At 40.0% G+C, this 26,126-nt stretch overlaps 1 protein-coding gene across 3 annotated transcripts in view; it reads left to right on the top strand.

The window, feature by feature from the left end:
* The window catches only part of LARGE1 (LARGE xylosyl- and glucuronyltransferase 1), a 291,152-nt gene that overhangs the window by 210,690 nt on the left and 54,336 nt on the right, over nucleotides 1–26,126 (top strand). For all 3 annotated transcript variants that reach the window (XR_007508668.1, XR_007508669.1, XM_049821626.1), the window contains exons 7-8: nucleotides 8,022–8,126; nucleotides 25,076–25,188. Coding sequence is in view for 1 of the 3 variants with exons in the window: in XM_049821626.1 (XP_049677583.1) it covers nucleotides 8,022–8,126; nucleotides 25,076–25,188 (218 nt within the window). In the remaining 2 variants the exon portion in view is untranslated. The remainder of the gene's footprint in view (nucleotides 1–8,021; nucleotides 8,127–25,075; nucleotides 25,189–26,126) is intronic.

Here is a 26,126-nt window from a genome sequence, read left to right as displayed (position 1 = left end):
CCTATCACCTGAGAAGGGCTTCATGTCAAGGCTCTTACTGCTGTTATTTAGATGTCATTTCTACTGCTGGGGCATTTTGTGCTATAAACAGTGACATAAAAACTGAGGTGAGGAAGGACAGCTCAGCAGCACATGAAGCTGGTACGGGCATCTCTTCTGATCTAGCTTACAATTTCACAACCGTTTCAGTGGTCAGGCTCATTCTTCCCCAGACTCCATGCTAGAGCAATTTTCTTGGCAACATGTTGGCATATCCTTTCCTGCAGGTAGAAAACAAAACAAAAAAAAACTTCTGTGCCGGTCCAAATCATAACATCTTTGAATTCTTAAGTTTCTGGCAACATGGGAGCCCTCTGTCATGGGTGCCCAAAGCCTTGCCTTTGTCACAGAAAACCTCAAAAAGTTTTGTTCCAAAGTGAAAGGTTTTTTCTGGACTTACTCTCTTATGCTCAGCTGCTGAGAATCCATTTCCCTGAAACTCTGCAGATGAAAGTGCTGCAAACATTAATGATAGATTTGCTAACTTTGCTGTAGTTTGCTGGACTCCTCACTGTCCTCTTCATTTTTCTAACAAGCTTCTTGGAGGAGAAGATGCGCAGAAACCCAATATATTCTTTTCTTTTGATTGATTTCATTCTTTCATCTTTCCTTATGAAGATGAATCACAGATTTAGCTCTTTACCCCAGCCTTTCTCGATCCAATGCTGTATACTTCCTCCTCTTGATCACCTTTTGTGTATGACTGTGCCTTTTGAATCCTCCCTCCTACCACCTACAAAACACTTGCACATTTCTTTGTGTACAGACTCTTGCCGAGTTATTCTCTTTCTCTGGCCCAAGTTGCTGTAAGTTCTTTTGCCCTGGTCACATCTCCACCTCTACATCCAGAAGTCAGCTGATAACCATTACATTAGATCCTCATTCAAGCATTGCCAGAGTCTTCCTTTATTCCTTTCACTAGCTCCTTTCTCCTTCACTGAGTCAACCTGGCGCATCTTGTCTTTCCCTGCCCTTGATGTACTGTATCTCCCTCTGCTTCTCTTATCTACCCTCCTTTCTTACCAGGCATTCACTGCCTGTCTCCTTTCTTCCTCTCCTGGCACCAGTGTGCTATCCAGTGTGATGCTCCCCCTGCCGTACCTTCACTGAGCGACTCTTTGACCTCTTTCTCATCCAGGCTGCCTAATAACTGTCCATGCAGTTTCTCTGTATGACCAATTACTCCAGGAACAAGGGCTAATGGCTGCTGGGAAACCGCAATGTACTTGATGCAAATGAGAAAGCAAATTAAAAAGTTACACTTGCGTGGGAGGCATTTTTCCCTGAAACTTGACTTTTCCACATGTAAAATAGAAGTTGCTCTATATACACACACACAACTCTGTTTGTATTCATGCATGTATAAGTGTGTGTATATATGCATAAATGTATGTGTGCATATGTATGTGCATGTATGTGTGCATACACATGTAATGCATACATCTGTTATGTGTATGCACAACTGTGAAATAAATGCACAGTAGAGGTTAAATTGTTCAATTCTGTTGAACACAGTGTATCCTGTACTGTACAGGCATATGAGAAAATGTCATACTGCGTTTCTGGGGACAGGCAGACTTGCGTTACAGTGCATATACAAGATTTCATGTGTATATTTTACACTGGATACATGGTAAAATTTCTAAAAACTTTATAGAGGAAAGTGCTGAGAGTTTTTGTGCTTGAAATACATTTTCAGAGGTAACTCAGGGCATTTATTGCATGAGAAGGCAGAATCTTTTTTAGGGATGAGAGAGGACATGGCAGTAGAAGAGAGGAGTGAGTTTGGGAGCAGGAAGAAACATGAATTGATATAGACAGTGCAAGAATTGCACAGGGCGTCAATGGTGAAGATGAAAAGCTTGAACTTGACAGTGATATGAAGAGATGGATGAGAGGTGTGGCAGAAGTGAAAGATTTTAGAAGCCACATATTTTGTATGAACCAGTGCAAGATCAGGGACTGGAAGGCCATAGAGAAAGGGTCAGTCACTCAGGCAAGACTTAACATGAAGTGCAACACGTTCAGCTGGTATCAATCAGCGTAAGTACACTGATTTCACTGGAGTCGTGAAGATATATACCAGCTAAGGATGTGGCCTCACACATGTCAGAAAGGAAGGGTGTCTTATGCAGGTGTTAAAGGGTAAAGAAAAAGAAATCAGGAGGAGAAAAGAGGGAAAGGGCATTAATGAAAGATTTTAACTCTGAGTTGTGCAGAAAATAACCCAGCTTCATTGTACCATTATAAATTCAGCTTGTCCTGACTATGTTCATCAGATGTGGTACTGGCCAATTTAAAAATGTTCTAGCATTCAGAATATGTACCTTTTTCCCTCTTCCCTCCTGTCACCTTATTATTCTCTATTTTTGTGTCCCATTTTGGGAGCAGAACTCTGCAGTTCTCCTGATTCCTGCCAAGCTTGAATCTTAAATTCTTGTTGAGTCCTTCTCCTGTTCTTTCAGCTTACACTGAAGACATGCATTGCTCTGGCAGTACTTGGCTGTGGCTCCAGCATTTGCTTCTGTATTAAATTCCTAATGATCTGAACCGCAGCTGTTAAAGCAGTTAGAAGTAGCAAGACAGAATTCTGCTCTGTTCTCTTTTAATAACCTCCACGGTGTAGAAATTGCTTACTTCTTATGTTTTTAAAGGCTGAAAAATACTTTGCTCTTGCTTTCGCTTTGGAGGCCTTTACGAAATACAGCTAAACCTTGTGAATGTAACAACCAGGAGAGCTGTGCTGAAACAGGTCTCCCCTTTGATATCAACTCTCCCTTTGGCCATGGGTGATCAAAAGGTGGCACCCCATCCCACCCCTTCCCTCCCCTTTAACATGCCTTTTTATTTTCCCTTTCTGGAAACAGCCTGATGTCCTGAGGACCACAGAAACTGCAACTCACCCAAAGTATTTGCTGTGGGCTCATCACTCTTACTGTGATTGCAGTGCAATCATGTGAAAGCCACTGTAGTCTCTTAAGAGAAAAAAAAAAGGCTTCCACTAAAAACCATGTTGAAAGTAGTTGTAATAACTATAATTTTTTGCTACTATCATTGTTGTTTGTAATAGCAAAATACCTCAAGGTAAGAGCTGAGGTCAGGGTCCTTTGTACAAAAGACCCTAGAGAAGATAGAATTCTCTAAAACTGGGAAAAAATCAGGGCAGTATAGGAAAATACCGTTCACAGGCACCAAGATTGTATTGGGCACCTGGTGAAACTAGCAGATACCAGACTCAACATAAACAAAAGCTGATCCTTCTTCAGATGCGTCATTTGCCACAAGTCACTGGAAGCCGGAGGACCACTATTAAGAAGTGCCACCATACAGATGTGCTGTTGTGCTCCGCACTGCACAGCTGCTGGTCCCTGCTGCTGGAGACACAATACCGTGCCACATGCTTTCAGCAGAAACTAGCACACATGTATTACCCCCGAGGGCTTAAATGTGCAATAGGTGAGACAGGCAAAATGGGAGAGGGGTAAAAAGTTGTTATCCCCATTGTTATTAAGGGAGAATCAAGCAAGAGGCTGTTACGTGACCTGTCCAGTGTCATCCAAGAAATCAGTATCGGAGCAGGGAGCTGAGCCGAGATCTGGATTCCCCTTCAGTGCCTGAACTAGAGGATCATGTTTCCCCTCCGTTAGCCACCAAAAATCTATGAAGTGAAAACAGAATCGAAGGCATTGAGTTGCCAGGCTCAGAAGTATCTGTTTTTCCATGGAAACCCCTTCCCAGCGACAGCTAAGCTTTTGCAAAGGAGAGAACCACTTCTCATCATGCAAGAGCTGCCAGGGAGCTGTACTGTGCAAAACACTGTAGCTGTGCAGCTGCCTTCTGGAGAAGTCTCATCCCACAGCCAGGCAGCATACAGCCCCGTTCCCAACAATCCAGCTGTAATACTGCCTGCTCCATAATTTTTCACCGTGGTCATGCCAGAATCATAGCCTTGTTTCTTGTTGTCTGGCTGTTAGTGGTGATGTATGAATAAGTAAGAAAGACAGCTTCATTTTCATAAGCTAACTTGTGCCTGGAGTAACAGAGAGTGAGAGGAGTGCATTTAATCATAACTGCAGGGCTAGAGCAGAAAACAATGACAGAGCTTTTGCCGTTAGTGGTGGTATTTTATTATAATAACTCTCAGGAAGAAGAAACAGGCAGCTCAGAAAGCTGAACGATTCAAATTCATTATGGTAGCCACCGTGTTCTCATCTGCTGGAAGAATAACTCACATAACTCTTTTATGCTTGCCTTTTACAAAAGGCCATGGTGGGAAGGAACTCCAGTTCTCCCCAGAAAATCTGAATTCAGATTGCGGTATGATCAGAGGTGAAAAGAAAATGGTGAAAGTTTCTGCAGAACTGCAGGCACCTTGCAGGGAAGGCATGAAGAGTGGCAAAGGGACAAGTTGAGGCTGATGGATGGTCAGAAAACTGAGCAAGGGGAGCATTCATTGCGCCTGCTCGACACCATGCATTGCTCTGGCCAGTGCCTCGTTTCTATAACTTCATAATGCATTTGGAAAAGGAAATAACTAAAGGAAATAACTGGTAATGCTCAGATACACAGGACAGATATTCTCACAATGATTCATTAATATAAAAAAAAAATTTATGAAAGCTGTGAGCGAAATATTTTTAGTTGTCCAAAATTGGAAGGGCAAAACTTAGGGTTTTATTTTCTTTGAGCTTCTAGATACATAGAATAAAGTGGTATATATGGTATATACTATGCATCTGTATTATGTGTCACATTGTTTGATATTATTTAAAATGAGGAGGGTCGTACATTTAGATGTGGTTATTTTGATATCTTCAGATGAAAATATTTGGGGAATTTTTTTCCAGAGAATATTTCTGAATTTTTTTTTCTATACTGATTCAGAATGAAAACATTTTTTGATTAATATTTGCTATGCAGCTGAAGTTCTCATTTCCTGATCACTTCTGCCCTGAGTCAAGATCACAGAGACAAAGTAAAGGGAGATAAAAAAATATCCTTCTTTGGCAGAGGCAGCAACACTATTCCAGCCTAGAGAAAACAGAAATATAAGTAGAGAAGATACAAAACATATCTTCATAACTTTCTCCAAGGTGGCTTGGGAGACAAGCCATCACATCTGCCTGGTAGGTTTTCAGACACCAGCAAGAGTTACAGCAGCCTGACAAGTTGCATAATGCTCTACCCTAGGACAGTACGTGAGCACGTGTGCATTCCCAGGCCATTGCAAAAGCAAACTAAAGTGTGTTAGCCAACACATTTTGCTTTGTATTTGTGACAAGCTAAAAGGTCACGTACAGGCAGTTATTTCAGCTTAGTTGATACACAGTAAGTCACATTATCTGATGCATGTATCTAAGCCGGAAAGCTTATGTGATGTTAATTTCTGCCTTCATCCATGTCCTGTATCAAACCTCAAGAAATACTGGTGAGAGCAGGATTTGTTCTGGCGTCTTCAAAAATAAAGGGAAAAGGGGGAAGGAAATGATACAGCTACAATAAATATGTGCGAACATAATTTCCTGAGCCTTTTCAGTTTATCTTAGCATGAGAAATAATAACTGAGAAATAAGTATTTCAGGGGTACATTGTCAGAACTGAGATTTTGGACTGGTAGGTGGGAAAGGAAAACCATTAACAAGCAGCAAGGTTTGTTCGTTTTTTATTATTCATCAGTTTGAAGGCTGAACTCTGTGGCTTGTTGGGAAATGCATGGGGCTAAAATAATGAAAGCAGATTGATGCTCTGTGGTAAGGAAGTTCAGTATCTGCTTCTTGCAAATGGAATTCTAACATTTCTTTTGATGTTAGCAGTCCTATCCTGAGAAGGATCTGTGGACTGCTGAGTTGTGAAATGCGCTGTTAGAATATGGGCAGGGTCACTCTCTTCCTACCAGCTGTGCCAATCCATTCCAGCCCAGCTGCACCTGCATTTTTTATTGGGTTTTTTTCTCATCCTTTACTAGCCATGGTAGTTTCTTATTTTGATTTATTCTACCTCGACTGTAGGGGAGTGGTTATAAGGAACAGGCAGTCTTCCAGCACAGAATCAACAAATGTTGGTTTAAATTTTGCCCTTCAGCCTTTTTTGGCAAAGACTTGTTTCAGCCAGTTGAAATCCCTTTCATATTTCCTCACAATATATGGCTCGTGGCACCTCATGTGCTGTCTACTGTCTTCCACGTGTCTCACAGGTTGAGAGATGCTACCGTTTATTTGTATGAACAAATCATCAGTTGCTTAGGATTCATCTGCGTCTAACGTGTCATTTCCTTCATGCTCTTGTGCATTGCACTCTCTTAATATTACCAGTTTTCAGTAGCACCAATGGGGTGATAAATGTGTGATGATGATCTTTTATATGATCCTTTCTGCTCTTCCCCTGATTTTCCACTTTCTTAAAAAACGAGTTATGGATTATAATGTGAAAAATTAAATACATATTACATGTAATATGTAATGCAAAAGGAGGGACATCATTAGAAAATGAGGTCTGGTGAGGACTGGCATGTTGTGATTAGGATAGAGTAGGATGATCCTGAACAGTGATGTGGACTGGACTTGGTAACCTCTCAAGGTTATTTCTAGATTGGTTTCCATTCACTCCTTGAATGCTTTTGTAGTGTTCTTATTTATTTGTTATATGCATTGGCCACTCACTGCTGCTCACACTCTTTGAAAGAGCATTTGAGACACATGTGGGGGTTACTGATGTTCCACTGAATTAGAGATACTGCAGGAGAGTATCGCAATCACCTGAAGTATCCTAATCTCTTCCTAGCTGATTATAAAATTGAATTAATCACTTCTGTCTTTCTGTCTTGCTTCTGAGCCCAATCTTGTCTTGGGCCATACTCAAATTTTAGTAATTCAGCTATGGTCCTACATAAGCAACATATAATGATCATTTAATGCTTTCAGTGCACTGCTGTGACCATACATCCAGTTTTATGAGCATAGCTGGGATTTGAAAATGTGCCTTCAGAGCATGATGCTTAATTGCTTTCTCAAAAGGTTGCAAAATAATTTCCAATCCCAGCCTTAGTGCCCTCACTGAGCGGGTCCGTCTGTCAAAACACCATTCCCTTTCCTTTCTTTGACTAGATCCAAATGCAGTTTTCCCCTTCCCTCCATCCTCTGTCACCAGAGCATCATTTCAATCACTTCTCTTATTTACATTTTATACAGCACATTTCAGGATAGATAATTAAGTCCTTATCTATACAAACATTCCCTTTTCAGTTGATTTTTAAGCAGTGCAAACCTTCTAGACACATTTGCTTTAAAACACATTTTACTCTAGCTGAAGCCAGCTGCTAATCAATGTAAGCTAAACCAAAATAAGCCCATCTAAAACTGAAATCATAATTTCTATGCAGCATTCCACACAGGCTTACCTAAATGACTTTTAAATTACTCTCTTAAATTAAAACGGTGCAGCTTTCTTTTGTAGGTAAACTCTTAGAATCCAATATTTTCCTGAGCAAAAGGGATTTCCTTTGTGACTGAGAAAAAAATCCCTGAAACTAGCGGTGGGGAGCATGGGAAGACAATAATTTGTTGTACTGAGCCTTGTGCTTCAATTATATTATCTCCATCAGAGTATGAACAGATCTTCATATTAGATGATCATTTTACCAACACTTACTTCTCACTAGGATTCTCCATCATTGTATTCCAAAATCAAGCAGCATTCAGATTTGTCTGGGTGATATATTTTTGTCAGCATGACAAAGGTTCCCACAGTGTTTAATTACTCAGCCTAGCCAGGGGAGAAGGAAAGAAATGAGCTGTGCTGAGTTTGCTGTGCCAGGCTTGCTGTCTGCTAGAAAAGCAGGCATCTTCCGAATGTGTGAAAGGAAGGCAGCGCCCCAACTTCTGTCTTCTCTTTCCACTGGCTGTCCTTCTCCAGATTGCGTGTTTGTTTTCCATTGATTGACTGTCTTTTGTCTCATGATCTTTTCTCAATTTGCTCATTTCCAGGGCAGCAGGTTCTTGGCTTGGTGGAGAACCAGAGTGATTGGTATTTGGGCAACCTTTGGAAGAATCACCGGCCCTGGCCAGCGCTTGGGAGGGGCTACAACACAGGTAGGACCTGAGGGTTTTCTTTGAATTAATGTTTGCACGGAGCATGCAATCAGTTTCCTGGTATAGAGAATATGAGATGTGGTAACTTGCACCTCCCTTCCTAACCTACTGCAAAATTTGTCATTTAAAGCAGTAAAAATGATGCAGTGTGATGCCTTTTGGAGTTTCTGGTCCTGTGCTACTCTGAGGAGAATATGTTCCTTCTCTAAAATCGTCTTAAGAGAGATTGTATGGCATCCTTTGGGGAAGGACAGAGCTTTTCAGCAGTCTGACACACCCTCAGCACATCTCCTACAAGATTTCTGTCCATGATGAAGCATATGTAGGCCCAGCAAGAGGGGAAGAATAGGAATCAAGGCTCATTTTCTGTAGAGAGGTAAATACAAAATGTCAGCCCAATAAAGATATAACTCCTGCAGGACAGCGACAGGGTCATAATTGTCCTAATAAAATGCAAACTACTGGCCATCAATTTCTGCTGCTGCGAGAAAGGAATAAAGGCACTGGATCAGAGAATTTATTAGGTTGCAAGAGACACATCTCCCCACAGATTTGTGTTTGGTATGTGAGAAAACATACCAGGTGGATAAAGAACACACACGTACATCTAAATCATTTCCATGCTAGCCTTTACATGCTGATGCAGTGAGTTAGGTTACCTCTCTATTTGTAATACAAGGGCAGAACAGATGGTGAAGCCTCCATTTAGAAAAGATGAGTCCACTTAAATATCCCTGCGCTATCAGGAAATTATTCACCATAATAGTGATTTTGCTTCACAGAAATATATTGGATTGAATTAAACAGACTAGCTAGAAAAAGGATTGCACAAGTTGTGGTTGGGTCTTCTGTATTTCTGTATTCCTTTGTATATTTGGGGGAAACACTCCAGTTTTTGTGAATTTGTATTTCAGCCTCTGCAAAGCATCTCTGTTCTGTGAAAATGTTCAAAAGAATAGCCTAACAGAACAGAGGTAGATATGGATACAAGATTTTGGCAAAAGAGGTTTGTTTCCTGGTTCTCCACTTGCCGGAGCAGAATTGCATATATAGAGGCTTGGGCTGCCCGCCCTTCAACCCCCCAAAAGCATGAGACACAGCTAAGTTTTATGGATTTGTCCTGAAACCTGAAAGCTTATGTTATACACAACTAAATTTGTTGATGTCAGTTCTCTTCAGTGTTACACCACAAAGCAGTATCTTTTGCTCTACTGAGAGATGCCTACCTTTTATAGTTACTTTCTTCCTGCTGCATTTTTGCTTTTTCCTTTCTGCCATTTTAATGCTGACAGAGAGAAATGTATCACAACCACATAACATTAGAGTAATCCAGGAATATGTGGTCTGTAATATCTAAAATGCAATTATGTAAATAAAAACACTGTAAAGCTTTAATTTATATTGTCTTAACTTACTGTTCCAAATATTTTATAGGGATATCAAATGTCAGTATATCACAAAATTCTTCCACTGAAAGCAAAAATAATTGAATGTCTGCAGTCCTTCACATACATTGGATGTGTTAGTTCTTGGTATGTATTAATACATACCTATCAGGCCATGCATAATCCTGCCCATGATTTTAATCTGCTCACAATTTCTTTCTTCAGACAACTCACCTCTAGTTATAAAAACTTTTTTTTTTAGAAGGAAGACCAGAAAGTAGATAATTAATGGCAGATTGACAAGTGATCATAAGAAGTGGAATGATGTTTTGTCAGTACATTCAGTGCACGGAACGAGAGGTCACTGAGTGAAACAGTGCAACCTCTGAGAAGTAACAACAATGTTATTGACAGAATCAGCATCATTTACTATAATTTTCTTAATTGAATTAATTGTTTGCCTCAGTAATCTAGCAGAGATTGAAGGTGTAAATCTCTCAAGGAAGATGAAATACCAAGTGAAACTGGAGCTTGTTTGACGTGTTCAGTAAATTAAAATAATTGTCACTGAATGTAACACTGTGGCCAAGGAGGATTCAGAAAACTAAGGCAGGGGGGCAGGAAAGAGAGGCAATAACTCTAAGCAAAACACTCATAAAAGACAGTGGGCCAGGAAAGGGAAGACTCAGAAATTCAGGTGCTTAGAGTTGTACTTAGGAATAGTCAAAGGGACCCCAAAATCCTGAAACTTTAATGAGCTAAACAAAGCTGGATCAGGGGGAAGCTCTCAGACAGACTTTGCTCTTGCTCTTGGGAGAGTGTTTACTACAGTCCTGGGATACAATCCTAAGAAAAGAGATTTTTATGTGAGCCTCTTCAGCCAGACTCAACCCTGGCAGATTTGATGCAGAAGCACCCCTCAAAGTCAAAATTATTCCACTGCTTCCTCCCAATATCTGAAGCAAATAATTTATCCTTCACTCCAACCTTTCTATGTCTGAGCCACTCTGGACAACATATAGGCTGGGGGAGTCCCAGAAGGCAGAAACATTAAAGCCAAAGGTGTGTTTGTTCCTTCTCCACTAGCTCTTTAAACCCGGTAAGCATGTGCATTCTCCTGTTCCTGTGTGCCCAGGCCAAATCTCCTGACAGCCAATACAGCTTTTCAAGGAAAGATTTTATTTTTCATCCTTCTTCCTCATTTGCACAGGCAGATAATCCAAGTCATACTTTAGACCATGATAATATAATCTTAGGAAAGCCAGACCAAACTCAAAAGTTACTTTAGTGACAATTTAATTGGTGTTTAAAATGTTCTTAGTTAGAACCATTCTTTATTTGAGATAACGTTACCTTCTTCAAGCCATTTTAAACACAATTCCTTCTGTACCGCAGAGGTACCCAGTTTTTTCTGTACTTCATTGGCCAAAACTCAGTAAACTGCTTAATCAAATACTTCTTTTATGTATCATTCCCTCCATTTTGCTTGTCTGCACTGAGATTAACTCTTACAGACTCCTCATACATTAGTTAAAGCACACTTTTCTCTCTGTGTGATCTATATTGTCTTTCACTGACTAAACTGTGCTTTTGAAAGTATTGCCTGAGCTGCACTATGATTTTTCTCTTTACAGATGTTAAACTGACAGCTCCAGAATTGCACTGTATGGTTTGATGTTCCTTTTTGGAATAACAGTCTTCTTAGTCCTCAGAAAAATATCTTGTCAAAGAAATTCTAAACATAAAAGCTTTTAGCACTTCGTCCATCTTATACTTTCCATCATGGTGGAGAATAGCTTTTAAAAGCAGTTTCTGGTCACTGTTAGCATGATTTCAGGCCACTTCCTCAGCTGGTGTGAATCACCCCTGGTTTCTCTGGCTTTAGTGCAGCAGGACCAACTTATATCAGCTGAGAATGGACTCCATGCCTTTCAAATGGAGCTTTAGGATGGAGCTGTGCCTGTAATTTGGGTGCCAGGGGGGCACTTGTAAAAACTTTGGCCCAGGGGATTTCAGACTCCTAGACTACAGAAGCCCGTCCTGAGGATTTGAGGCTCATCTGAAATACACTGCCTCAGTGCAACTACCAGATCCTGTAAGGAGGTGTCTCAACAGCTTGAGCTGAGGATTCGTACTCCCACGCTGAGAGATGTCACATTACCAGATTTGTGGATTGAGAACAGAAGGGAATGGCTAGCACCTAACAATTACCAGGCTCCGTGTGCACCGTGCATTATTACTCCCGTATTTGTAATGACTGGAAGAATGCTAGAATGAATCTCTTTCCTTTATTATTTCCCTGAAAAAAGGACCTATGGAAGATGAATTGGAAGTGGGAAGCATATGTTATGTCATTTTTGCATAATATTTAGCAATTGTGACAAGCGTAGGGCAGACTGTTTATATGAGATTAGGCTGGATCACATCTTGTGCTTCTTTGTGATGATACTGTGCATCTTCAGTGCAGAAAGCAAATGACTAGTAAAGCAGCGCAAAATGGGGTGGTGGCGGTCATGGAACTGCCTGTGGTCCTGCTCCGGAAAAACGATAACCACTTTCATCAGAGCTCCATGGGCTTCGGCACACAACATTATGATAATGGATCTGATGTTAAGACATGCTGAGCACTTTTAATTTAATCAGACATTTCTGTTTTTCAAAATCCTCACAATTAATGCTTTAAATAGTTATTGTTGCCTAATTCTGGACAGATCTGTTACCAAAATGCCTTTTTTTCCCCCTGGAAGAGTCAGAATTCCATGACAGCCATCTAAATATAGCACTAATTTGCAAACTATATTCCATAGATTCTGACTAAAACTAGTGCTTTTCTCCATGTTGTAAAGAAAAGAGTATAGTGGTTGCTTGAGAGAGGACATTTTTCTGAATTGTCTCAGTGAATGAAGAAGTCAGAAAACTCATGCTTTATAGAACCTTTAAATACCCGCCACTGGGGCCTGACTCAGTTTGGCCATGCCTTCTCTAAAAGCCATTGCAATATTCCTGCCTCTCATTACATAAAACATTAGTCATGTTTGGTACGGGAACTGGTATCATTAGGTTTGGTTGTAAGTACAGGAGCCTTTGCAAACAGATGAAAAATACATTTTAATGTTAAAAAAAAAAAGATGAAGTCTAATGCCAATGCAAGGCAAAAAGTAGCACCTACTCCACCTACTCAGATTCACACTGTACCCATTTTTTGGATTAGATTATTCCTTCTGTAAGATACCGTGACTTCTTTCAGCAAATATTATTATCACTGCAAAGCATACTGATACATATGTGCTTTACAATGCAAAAAGATGCATTTGAAGTACAGGTATCACGCACATTGTACAGGTGGTAGTTTAGGAAGTGTCACCACATTGCTTTTAGGCTCAACAGGAAATGTCAGTCTGTTTGTGTCAATGGTGGGAAGCTAAAACTATGTGTGCTTTTGATGACCAAATACCTATCTTTATTGGCTATAATCTGCAGCTTGCACTTAATAAGCTATCTTAAAGCTGACTACACTCAAAGAATAGATTCCTTTCCGGTCTTTCTCATGCAGTTTCTAACACATGATGTACTGAGAACTTGCTTACAGCATGCTTGACGTCTCTCAAATGAGGGTCAATATGTATTTGATTTTGAAAATGGTGCCTCTATTTTGAGAAGCCTATCCATGCAGTAACAGCGTTGCTGCGGCTGAATTAGTCTACTGTTCAGTGCATTCTCTGAGATACATCCTCTGCTCCTTAGCAATTGAATCTATCAGTCCCATAACTGTCTTCTCTTTAAAAACAACGCCTGACTTTCTTTGAAACACTGAAAACTTTCATCTCCTAAGAAACCTGTGATTAAAAAAAACAATGACATTCAGACAGTCTATACCAGATTCTAGTATCCATTATATTGGTGTAAATAAAAAGTATTTCCTTTTAGTTTAATAAATTGTCCTAGTTTGGGGTTTTTTACTGGTCTGACCTGAGTTCATAACGTAAAGTTCTCCATGTAATGTACATAAATAAGACATATGTATGTAGTATGCCAGTCTAATGATTTAAAGCGTCGTTCTGAAGTGTGGTATTTTTAGCTTGATCAAGACAGTTCTTTATGTGAACATACATAGCTTGATGAGTAATTATGTTGTCCAGCACTCTGAAATGCCCTCTCTTTATTGTAGAGGGACCATCATTAGCAGGTTAAATTTAGATGAGAGACTTACACATAATAGCTTAGTAGAGGCATCCAGGTGTCTAAACTGAGAACAAAAACTTCTATTATATGACAGGAGAACCCCAGACAAATGCATAGTAATAGTAAAACCAGTACTTTCTCTTCTGAAGTGCAAGTTCACTTTCCAGTTTCTCATTGTGCTCATAAAAGTAACTGTAAAGACAGTTCCTTTTTGTAGATACAGAAACAGAGGTTTTAGCCATAGTCCCAAAGCAAAGAAAGAGGCATCACAGTTGGACTACATCTTTGGACTCTTAACAGGTAGCCTGGTGCCTGTCACAGAAAGTGGCAGAGTAACTAAGATGTCTTTCTACACCCCTGTGTCAAAGCTGCCACCTCTAAGAGAGCGCCAACAAAAAAACAGTTGAATTTGGTCATAGTCAGATCACTCTCTTAGGTGCTATTGGCTACAGAAATCACTATGCTTTAATCATTTTAGTGTTAGGGCAAACTAGGTTCAGGACAAACCTTTCCCCTTTAAAAAAATATCAAGAGATTTCTGAGAAAGAAGAATCTGCAAAATTGAGTGGACACTGAGATCTCAGGAGCAGCAGCTCAATTCTTTCCTTTCCCCATTGTATTTCTTCTGTCTCTATGTTCAGCTACATCCCGACTTTAACTGTTCCTGCTGTAGCTCCTCTACCCTCCCTCCTCCACGTGTCTTTGTCGAACTGAGCTCAGGGGAGGACAGGAGCACTGCAAAACCCTATATATACAGATAGTTCCTACACAGTTGTTCTCAAGGCCTTAGCAGAGACAGTGAAAAGAGAAGGTTTCCCTGATAGGATCGTAGGATTGTAGGCAATTTAGGTCAGAAAGGATCTCCAGAGGTCTTCTGGTCCTCCTCCCACTGAAAGCCAACTCAGGTTGCTCAGGGCCTTTTCCAATTGAGTTTTTAGTATCTCCAAGAATATCTCTCAAGGCAGCCTATTCCTGTATTTGGATACTGTCTTGGTGACAAAAGTAAAAAATAAATAAAAATTCCTAATACATAATTAGCATTTCCTTTGCTGCAATTTGTGTCAGTTACCTCTCAGTGTGTCTCTGTGCATCTCTTAGGACAGTTTGGCTCTGTTAAGTAGTTGTAGACAGCAATAAGAGAACCCCTTAGCCTTCTCTTCTCCAGGCTGAACAAGCCCAGTTCCCTCAGCTTCTCCTCATACATGTTCTCCAGGCCACTGGCTGTTTTGATTGCTCTCCGCTGGACTTACTCCGGCATGTCGGTGTCTTTATTGGACTGAGGAATCCAAAACAGTACCTCAGATGTGGTCTTACAAGTACTGAGTAGAGAGTGCTAATCTTTTTGTTGAACTTCATAAGCTTTCTCTTAGCCCCCTTGTCCAGCCTGTCGAGGTCCCTCTGAATAGCAGCCCTGTCCCCCGTGTATTGGCCACAGACCCCAGTTTGGTGCCATGTGTGACTTTGCTGAGGATGCATTCTATCTCATCTCCAGCTAATTAATCAGGATGTCAAACACTGTCAGCCCCAGTATCAACTCTTGTGGAATATCACTTGTAACTGGCCACCATCTGAATGTTTAATTGCTGAACACAACCCTTTGAGCTTGGCAGTCCAACTCACTTCGCAGGCACCTTGTAATCCACTTATCCAAACTGTACCTCGGTTTGGCTATATGAGCATGCTAAACAGCTCCACACACATTTTCTCCTTACAGAAATGCATCCCTGTATTTCTGTTGTGAACCTAATCCTGTCTCTCTGTTACTAGAAGAGAGACGGTTGTGGAGGAAGGATTGACCTGCAGCTTACTTTTGGGTGAAGTCATTGCATTAAAAGTACATTGTGTTTCCTGGTTCTTTTTAAAAATGCTATGGTTGATGTTTAGGCTTGTTCTTTCTGTGCTGCTGCTTTCCTTCCCCTAATCCATTTCTTAGAATGTTCTATTCCTCCTGAATCTCATCCAGCCCATGAACCACCCATTAGGGGTGGGGGGAGGGGGGTGGGGCGAAGTTGTCTGGTTGCTTCTGAATGCAAAATCCCAAACTTTTTTGTCATTCAGCTATAAAGAAATAACTTAAAGGCTGTTCAGCCCATGAGCCACATTTCTTTCTCTGTTGCTAGGGCATTGACTGAATACCAGAGTAAGAAAAGCTATGACAGGTTCTTACTCATTGTGCCCATCCCTACAATTAGCTTTGTGGACTAATGTTAATATTAGAAGCCAGGCAAAATAATTATCATCTGTGCAGGGTGCATTTTTCCTCTTCACTTAGTCCAAAGTAGAAACCTTGTAAAACTGTTGACATTTTGACCTCTATTAAATATGATGCTTTTGAGAGGATCAACACCAAAAAACCCCACGTAATTTAAAGCAATGGTCCCTGTTACCTTTCACTTTTTGCTGCTTTCTGAGGAAGAAAAAAACATAGTTAAGCATCATGGATAAGGTCCAGATCTGATACAAATGCCTGACTCTTGTGTTAAATAGACCTAAGCTGATTTACAGGAGCTGAGGATCAAGAAACAGATTTTTTTTCCTTTAAAGGTGGGTGATTATTTGGTGGAGAGTCCAAGATAGATTAGCTTTAGAAGACTTACTTGCTTTCCTCAGGGAAAATATTCAGCAAGTTCCAGGAAACCTCCTCAGTTTTTATCCATGGAAACAAGCCTTGTGTGATCCCTTTTTCCAAACATGCCTGCACAGGGAGATCCAATGACTGGACCTCCTGCACCGTAACCAACCCTGTACGGTCTGTACTGTTCTGTGATTCCTCTTCAGGACAGCTCACCCAAAGTCCAGGTACTCTGGCTTGATGTAGAGTTGTGACACTCAATCCCACTTCTGTGTTTTGAGGCACTGACCTGTAACACATTCGGAAAGAATGAAGAGATGTATGAGAATCAGTCCAGGATGGATAATCAGGTGAACATGAACCTCCAGGTTTAATACAGTTGTGTGATCATTGGATGTATAAACAGGGACATTTCGAGTATGAGTATGGGAGGTATATTTCTTTTGGATTACGTGTAGACTTTGTACTCCTGACATACCAGTTGTCTACACTGTCAGATAACTTAGCTCCCTAGTTCATTCTTCACTCTTGGCTCCCTGATCATCCACAGGGCACAGAAATTAGTTGGTAGCCTGTCTTTCTCAGGGAGCAACCTGTCTTTTGTCAAGAAAAAAAAATATTAAGTGTAATTTGTTGGTAGTTCACATCAGGAAGTATTTCTGGAAGATAGTATGGATAAGACTTCACTCTTTTTGGCATCACTTTCCAGTCCTTCAAGACTGCATCAGAAGGCTTCACATTCTCTAATATTCCCACATGCCCTGATGACATTCTTCAGTGCACACAGCATAGACCCTCAGTTCCATGCTAAAAACTCTCCAATCTAGAAAATTGTAACATGGCTCTCTCATAATGTCAGACAGTGAGAAATGCAAACAAAATAATTTTTCTGTCTAAAACCTGAGGAACACAAACTAGGCCCTCAGAGACAAGTATTACAAGTACTATATAGTATGAAGTGTGAGACCCTGAACAGTGTGTGTACAACCACTCCATAGTCCTTGATCTGGGCACTAGGGATCACTTCTTGGAGTGGATATATTTTAAAATGTAGGTTTAGCTACTTGTCCAGGTCTAATCTCCACAGGTCAAAGATGAGTACTTATAAATTAACAAAGTTCAAACAAAATATGGGAAAAATTTCCCATAACTTGGGAAAAATGGCTGCAGGAGCTTATCTGGGCGCGGGTCAAGGGATAGTTTGATCATAGCTTATTAGTATCTGCAGGAGAAAATAACATTTCTTAATAGAGGGCTTGCCAATTTAGCAAAGGTTCAGCAAGATCAAATGACTGCAAGTTCAAAGACATGTTCAAATTAGAAATAAGGGAAGTATCCTTCATCAGGGTAATTAAGCATTGGAATAACTTATCAAAGTTTGTGATAGATCATCCATTATTTTAAATTTTTAAATCAAGACCGAATGTTTTTCTAGAAGTTATGCTCTAGTTAAAGCACAAATTGATATTGAAATATCCTATGGCCTCTGCTATGCAAGAGCTAAAAATTATCCTTTCTCACTTTATCACTTAAATATGTATTTAACCAGGGCTTTGTTTTCCCCTCAACTGAAGTCACCTAAGTACCCAGGCAAATGACATCGCAGATAACCTGCCGTGTAAGAATTACTGCCTTTTTAGTACTGAAGAGAGGACAAGTTCTTTAAAACTTTGTAGAAATTTTCCACATTTCCCCCATGTTACTTTTCTTTTTAAGCCTCACATTTCAAAGCGCTTTATAATAAGATGTGTACCTCACCATCTTTTTGTTAGTGTCAAGTTTGGGCACCTCCATCATGACTTCCAGACATGTACAGAGATGCACCCTGAGTGGCTGTTGGGTGATACTTGTGCATGGCAGTGATGCGAGACACATCTTTGAGACAGCTCTCCTCTGCTCCTTCTAGATTGGTCATTGCCATTGTGCTACAGCATCTAGAAGCTGAAACCTCCCTCCTCTCTCTCCCTTTGCTGGTCTCAAGTTAGAATGTGTTATCTGAGGTGTAAAACTTCGGAGCAAAAACTTTCCCAATCTTTTGAATTTCAAGAGAATGTAATGATTTGCCTCTTGTGGGTTTTCTTTCCCCTCTTGGAAGCAATCTCCCTAGTTTACCAACTGAGAAGTCCCTGGAATATTTGCTTCCCAGTGCCTTTAAAATGTAGTCTCTGTACCCTGTATGCGCACAAAAGGGTCACCTAGTGCAAAGGCTGTAAGAAAACTGAGGAGCTTTTTAAAACCCATGTAAGGACCTTCTTCACAGATGGTTTTCATCTCCTGCAACTCTTTGCACAGGGTTCGGGAAACGCAGGGATTCGAGAAAGGTTGCTATCCTTACTTGTCTGCCTTGATGCCCAAAGCAAGTAGAGCAGCTGGGCAAAACTATAGCTTCCCTTTCTGATTTTGCTAATATTTGTCTTTTTGCCAGCCATGTTGTTTTCCATTATAGGATTTAGGAAAACTTTATCAGCAATTTGGGCAGGAAGATGTCTGACTTTGTACCGCTTGGGATCTATGTAAGAGAAGGCCAATTCCTCCAGGTCTAGAGATGGCTTTTCTTTGCTGACCTCTGAGAGACCTGAAGAATTGTTACTTCTTTTCACAAGACTCTGGAAGATAGGAGGGGAGAGCATTACTTAGCAGGGTGGTCTTTAAGTAGCAGAGGGTGTCCTTCATAGACTTCCTAAAAGACTTATGGCTCATGACTCCTCTCCTGTAGACCTTTTAGACTCCTGAATCAAGGACATTTTTCTGTAGCAGCCTTTGTGGCTTTAAGAAAGTTGGAGAAATTCCCCCAGAAATGGAAGTCATTAAAGAGAAGATACAAAGCCTATGTATTTTTTTTTTTTCAAATTACTTAGGAAGAATAGCATCTAAACAACAAAGAAACAATTAGAAAACTAGGAAATTCAGAGCTACAGTCAGTAGCTCTATAAGAAGTTAGAATCATACTTGAGTACCTCTTTCATTTCAATTCTGCCTAAGGAGAAGCATAAGAAAATAAAAAAAAATAAGAAAATGAAAGTGTTTCATTTCATTAAATGGTCATCAGGAAGTGTAAACAAAATGTTTATAATGCTTCAAGAGGAAGCAGGCTCCCAACAGAGTGACTGCACTACATTTCAAAATGCACTCTGTAACAGCTTCACTTTCAGTACATATGAGAGAAAACAAGGGCTACTGCATTCTGTCACCATGCCCAGAGGGACACCCACTTTCCATTTCAAAACAGCTTCTCAGCCCTGTTCGGTTTTCTCAAAGAAAAGTTCAAATGTGGAGTCATCGTTTATTCTCAATTAACACATTGTGCATCCCTGCAAGATTTTATTAGGGTTTTTTTTTACATTGCGAAAGGCTTTTTTGGAGAAAAAGGCTGGTGCGTGTAAATTCATAGTTAAATAATGTATCAGGATACACCAAAAATGTGTTAGAATTAGAGTCCTTTGGTCATACTGTGTTAAAAGCTATAGACATAAGCTATGGTTTTATTATACTAATGATACAGCTAGTCAGATTATGAGCAGCCGTTAGATAGGCGATCTATAAATCAAGTGAAATAAATGCAGTGATTTTCACCCACACGAAGACTTAAAATGAAGATTTAAAAATGCAGGCAGTGGCTTGTTGTGGAATTGCAGCTTTAATTCGATTTTTTAATCCCTAACAGCCATATACTTGTGTTTTTCAACTTGCTCTTGATATTATGGGTGGAGAGCAGAGGCCAGAGTCAGTGGTGTGGAGGTGTGGCCCACTGGCTTCCAAATGCAGTCCTTAACGAAACTGGTCATTTGGGCCCTGATCCAGCAGAGGTATAGTCGCATTCCTAGCATTACACACCGCGAGCACTTCCATTGATTTCAGGTACAATAAATTGGAATTAAAAGAACATGCATAAGTATTTGCTAGAGTACTAAGCCATCAACACTATCATGGTGCATCTCCGGGGATAGCAGAGCTACAAGCGCCTTCCATAGTGCCTAAAGCTGAACTCAACTTTTTGATGCCAAATCTATTTCACAAAACACGGTAGCTTACTGTTGTTTGTACTGCCTTAAATCTCGGGGTCAGTTATTTATTACAGCAAATCTCCATAATGTCAGCCCTATCCAACATTATTTCTTACAGCATCTAAGACTCAGTGGTTTGGTGTATGGTCTTTGGTATGCTGGTTAGGTATCATAAAATCCCAGTAATTTTTTTAAAACTCACTATTGCTTTATAATATATTTTGAAGTGTGTCTTGCCTGTCTTCTTCAGATATTGTAATGTAATCTACTTGCTATCTGTCTAGATGGTTCACTGTTATAGGCTTAGTTTCGAGAAGAATTTTTAAAAACCTGACAAGGATAAGCTCTGAGATGCTGTGCACATAATAGGGTATTGCCTCAACAGCTCACAAAAGCATCCTGTTCCATCTGAAAGAAACAGGCAAGGTAGCGCTTACAGAAAATGATCTCTTAGTAGCTACATTTTTTTCCCCTACAGCACTGAGTATTTTTTCAGCCACCTTAAAAGGGCCATTGTAATAAATTGATTGAGTTTGAAAGCTTGTCCACTTTCACTATAACTTCTGTAAGTGATTCTGTTCTGTCTTAAAATGTTGTTTATTACTTCCAGCTCTACTACATATTCCTCTCTGAATTTCAGGAACAGCCATAGTCTGTGTTCCTGAAGCAAGAGGTGGGGATGCTTGGTAGCATTCCAAGAGAAACTGCTGATGTTTCCACAAACTTTCAATTTACTATTCAGAAAAATGAAATGAAATATTTTGTTCTGGAGCAGATTAACAAAAAAAAAAACCAGACTATTTTGCTGAGATGGCTTGAAGCATCTCCTGAAAACATTGCTTAGTCAAAACATTGGAAAGAAAAAGAATCTGATTCAGAATGAATCAAAAAATGGGAAAAGGACAAAAAATTCAGGTGACCCCCAGAGTTTTGTTAGACCTAGAATGAAACATTTATTTTCCATTTCAGGTCTTGTAATCATTTTCATTAAGATTTTTAATATGTGTCAATTTTGAAGTGAAAAATACTATTTTAGAACAAGTTGGTTTTTAAAATGTGCCAAAAAAAATTTGCAGTATTTCCCAACTGAAACATTTTAGTCCAAATATGTTAATTAGGTGGTTTTGCCCTGCTTTCACCAATTTATTCACAAAATTTCTTTTTTGTTGTTGTTGTTGTGCTTTTGGGGCTGGTTTTGTGTGTGTGTGTGTCCTGAAATTACATATTTTAGAAACTCCTTTCTTTTTTGTTTTTTTTGAGCAATTCAGAATCTGACAGATTTTGGTAGTTCAAGCAAAGTCTCATCAAGCAGGGGGAGAAAATGCCATTCAAGTAAAAACTAAGACTAGGATGTGTTCCACGGGTTTAGTAATAAAGCATTATTTTTCCAAGAGCTTTTTGAGATATTTGCATCTCTGTATATGCCTGAAATATTTCCTTAGCATAAGGAAAATAGGGTGTTCTGTGGCTGATCATAATTTGTGTAATACTCATGAGACATTTGGGTTGCCACTTTTCTCTTTTTGTTTATTTGCTGCCAAGCTTTTCCTTTCTTTTTCTCAGGTAGGTTAGGGCAGGAAAATGCTGCACTCATCAAAAGATGAGAAGTCCCACTGCCTGGGGCCAGATGTTCATAAAATATACCTTTGATTTTTTTTTTTCCTCTGGTCTCTTCCTCCCTCAGCACAGCAGCTGAGAGCAAGTCCCTTTTCCCCTTGTGTTCAGCTGTATGTCATCTTGAATTTAGTCTGAGATTTCAGTCAATTTGACTCTGAGGCAAGGGGCTCCTGAGGCAAATATTTCCCTTTCCTTATTTCAGACACTTTGTCTGCAAACTAATTGCATAGATTGGAGTTAGTTCATTTGTTATGTTTGCTTTTGGTAACAGAACAATACAGAAGTAAAACTGAAGTGCTCTGTTCTAAAGAAAAGGTAATTTTTTCTTCTGCATGAACTATTTAAAAGTTCCCAACGTACATGCTTTCGCTTTGCTTTTGCACTAAATAACACTAATTAAGTGAATAGTATTAAATTCTCCTCTTAGTAGAAATCTGTTATTCTCACCAATACTAGTGAGTAAATATTTAAACTTCTATAAATATTCTCTTGTAGTTATTTTTACGGCAGCAGTAAATTACAATTCCACAGTGTGAGAAGCCCTGAACAGAGGCTGTACAAAGGTGTTAAACCAAGCCTGCAGGTGAATTAAAATAGAAATCACATCGAAATTAGTCTTGACGATGGCACATTAAAAGCTTATGAATATTTTCAATAACCATGATTGCATCATAACTTCATACATCCTTTCTCACATATATTCCAGTTTTTCCACCCCATCTGCCTCGTTTACTCTCAGCTGCTACCATGATAGCCCCTCAGGACAGCATAATCTCTTTAGCTGCAATGCCGTAATCTGCTGCTAGCGTAATAGTGGAAGACAAAAAAATTGGAGAATACTGCACATATTAAAAAAATTTCCCCTTTTCCTCCTCAGACTGGAGGCTTAAAAAAATTAAGAAAAATGGGTTTATTGTCTATAAATTATAGAAACTATTACATTACAGTTAACTGAATCTTACAATTCTTCTTTATTTTTCTTAATAAAGAATCTTCTCAGTTGTATTTCACTATTGAAACAAAGCTGACAGTTCTTGCCAGCTGGAAAAAATCCACTGCCAGAGAGGAGCTTATCCCATCCAGTTTATTGCTGCAGCACAAGGAACCTGCTTCACACTGATCTAGAATTTCAGACAAAGCACAGTGGCTCTCTTAGAAGCTAATGCACGCACACTACACACTCCAGATAGGCTTCGCTCCTGCTGGAGAGAAGACAAACACACTGGCAGAAATACGTTGTAGCATGTTGTGACAATACGTCCCTTTCCAGTGCAACAGCTGGAAGCAGAAAGGTTGACTGAAGATGAAAGGGGATCCCTCCAGTACAGGTTCCAGCATCCTTGGGAACCAGATGGACCGAAATGGAAAACAGAATTGAGATAGGCCACAAAATTCTCTGCCAGAAGAGGCTTTCTTTTTATACCTCGCAATGCCAGGTTTTACTAGAAAGGAATTTGCCATATCATACAAAACGAAGATAGGAAAGAACTGGAACCACCTTTGTTCTCTCCCAACCAGTGCAGGATTGTTCCAGGTATATTTTCTAATCTTTGTGTAGTCTGATTTTTAAAGACTCATGAAATAAAGCATTTTATCTGCCATTTTTAGGTTATTTCATCGCAATGGTTTTAGAAGACTTTTTCTTCAGTATTCAGACTATATTTCCTTTCTTATTCTCATTACTTTTAGTTTTATCCTCTTAGAGTCCCTCGGGCAGCTTTTCCCAGTGCCTGCTTTTTGCCATTTCATATTCTTCTGTGTAGCTGTTATGTTTCTATACAGTTGCCATGATATTTTTTTGTAAGACCGCTTGTTTAATGTCACTTGCAGATGTCATTACTATTCTGTTCACTTCCCCCTTCCACTAATGAAGATGTGAAACAACACAGAACTTATCGTTGCTCTTAGTAGGTACTTCCTCTCAACCTGCTAGGCTGCTGTTTATCGGTACTCTTCCTTTATGGTCCTTCAGTTTGCATTCATTCCCCATGACAGTGCCCTTATCTAAGTCTTTCCGAATTAATTTTTCAAGTAAAATTTTCTGAGACACTGTAGGAAAGGTTTTGCTGATGCTTCAATCCAGCTTCATTGCTTCTGCTGGTTTGCCGCCTTCTACACTAGGCATTTTGTCCAGACAAAAAACAACTGAGGAATGACAATGCAAGTTGAGATATCTCTTTTCCCGCTTGGAGTGTAACTTTGATCCAAGGATCCTCTCTGTGAAGGCTTGCTGCCTTAATGGAGGGCACTCTCAAAGGCAAGGTTGTAACCAGCATTGATAATCTGTTACTCAGAAAAAGTTTCAAGGATTGCCATCAGATGCGTCAGGTGATCAACTTCTTACTAGGTTCTTACTAGGCTGCAATTCCATCTTATGCAGTAAATGTATTGCATCCTATGCAGTAATTATTAAGGGCCATAATTCACCCCACACACATTGAGTAAAATGTTTTATGAGTGACAAAATTCTCTTTGTCTCAGCATAATCTTGATTTCAGGCCAGATAGAAATCAATTTAGACAGTAGGATTTTGGAAGGAGCAGATCTCTGTTCAGTGTGAAGATGGCAGAAATGGAGTCATACTAGATAAATCAGGATTGTCTCTACCCTTTCCCTAGTCGACAGTGACTTGACAGAATATCCTCTTGGGGCCTGTAGCTTTTCTGAATAAGGAGTGGGGAGGGTCACTTCTGAGTGTTAAGAGGTTCCTTCTTTCTTTCTTGTAGGGTATTGACTAATTCTCTTTGGATGGAGTTAACCTCCATCATGTGAATTACTTGTATTGGTTCACTTTGTAAGGAATAATCCCAACGCTAATCACGTCATAATGAAATCAAGCTTTATCAGTTAAGGAGACTACTAGAAATACAACATCCTTCTCTGCCTTCTCTTCTTCCCAGTTTCACTCTTCTTTGGCTACTTCAGCCTTCTAGCAATAACCTAGCATTCGTCTGTATGCCATCTCTCCATTTCTTCTCTGCAGCCTCAGGGGTTCAGGAAAACTTTCTCTTAGTGGCAATTTTTTAGTCAATCTCCTGTGTTAGCACAGGGTAAGGACTGTAGTTTCTACTGATAGATCTCTCCTCGTGTCCTTGTTTTAACTGCTGAGTCAGCACATAGACAGGATGGGCCTTGACTGGCATGCGACCTCATGGCTTCTCTTGTTCTCTGCACTGTGTTTTCCTTTAGGGGTTATCTTGCTGCTTCTCGATAAGTTACGGAAGATGAAATGGGAGCAGATGTGGAGACTCACAGCGGAGCGGGAGTTAATGAGCATGCTGTCCACTTCACTGGCTGACCAGGTGAGTAGGACATGGCAGAGGAGTGGTACAACCACTACTCCATGGATTGAGGAAGGTAAGAAAGGGAAAGGGGATGAGATGTGGGAAAAGGCAGGGGGAAAGATATTGTGCCTATAGTTGCCATTTGTTGAATCGTTCTGGGGAAAACATAGAAGAGAGGAATGGAGATTTACTCATGAGGTTTCTCTTACTACACTGACATTTTTACCTCCTCTGCACAGATGATTCATAAGATAGACAAATGGGGATTGCAAGCTTTAATTTTCTGCCCTCCTTTCTTTAACGTAAAACTGCCTGGACAGAAGAAGTCCAAATATACTGTGTCTTTTCCTACTGGTTATTGTCTAAGCAGACTTTAGTTTTAAGATTCCAGATATTTCTTTACTGTTTCTGGCAGATGAGTCCCAGCAGCCTTTTAATGTACTCCTTGCCACAAGATCCCTGCGAAGACAAAAGCTCTGCTGTCTCCCTGCCACAGATGGGAAACTGAGGCCAAGGGAAGAAATAGTGTGCCTATACACAGAAATGCATATTTAGTGTTTGTGCTTCCTGCAAGCTCTCAGTTTTAAATCCAGAAACCTTGTTAATGTAGTACTGGACCTGAACTAGTAAGTCTTGCTCAACAGCTTGAGTGTATTAACTCAATGCAGCATCATATTTAGATGCTTCTGCTGCTTCTGAGCTACATCTGGCTTGTGACCAGTCACCACTAAGGAAGCATGCTGCTTTCTGTGCGCATAGGGATGTGCACTTGTGTACAGTATCCTTGCAGGTTGATCCAAAAGCTACTGAAGTTCATTAAAATGATTCTTGCAACTTCACTGTTTTCAGTCAGGTTCTGAGTTGCCATCTAATACCCACATGGGGCAGAATTTTGCAGAGTGGACCAAGGTTGCTTATGTCTTACCCTAATACCTTAACCACAAGACTGTCGTTGT

The sequence above is a fragment of the Accipiter gentilis genome, chromosome 18, assembly GCF_929443795.1.
Source record: "Accipiter gentilis chromosome 18, bAccGen1.1, whole genome shotgun sequence".
NCBI classification, from domain to species: domain Eukaryota; kingdom Metazoa; phylum Chordata; class Aves; order Accipitriformes; family Accipitridae; genus Astur; species Astur gentilis.
Note: the sequence above shows the minus strand (reverse complement) of the source record. Positions and strands in the feature narration are given on the sequence as shown.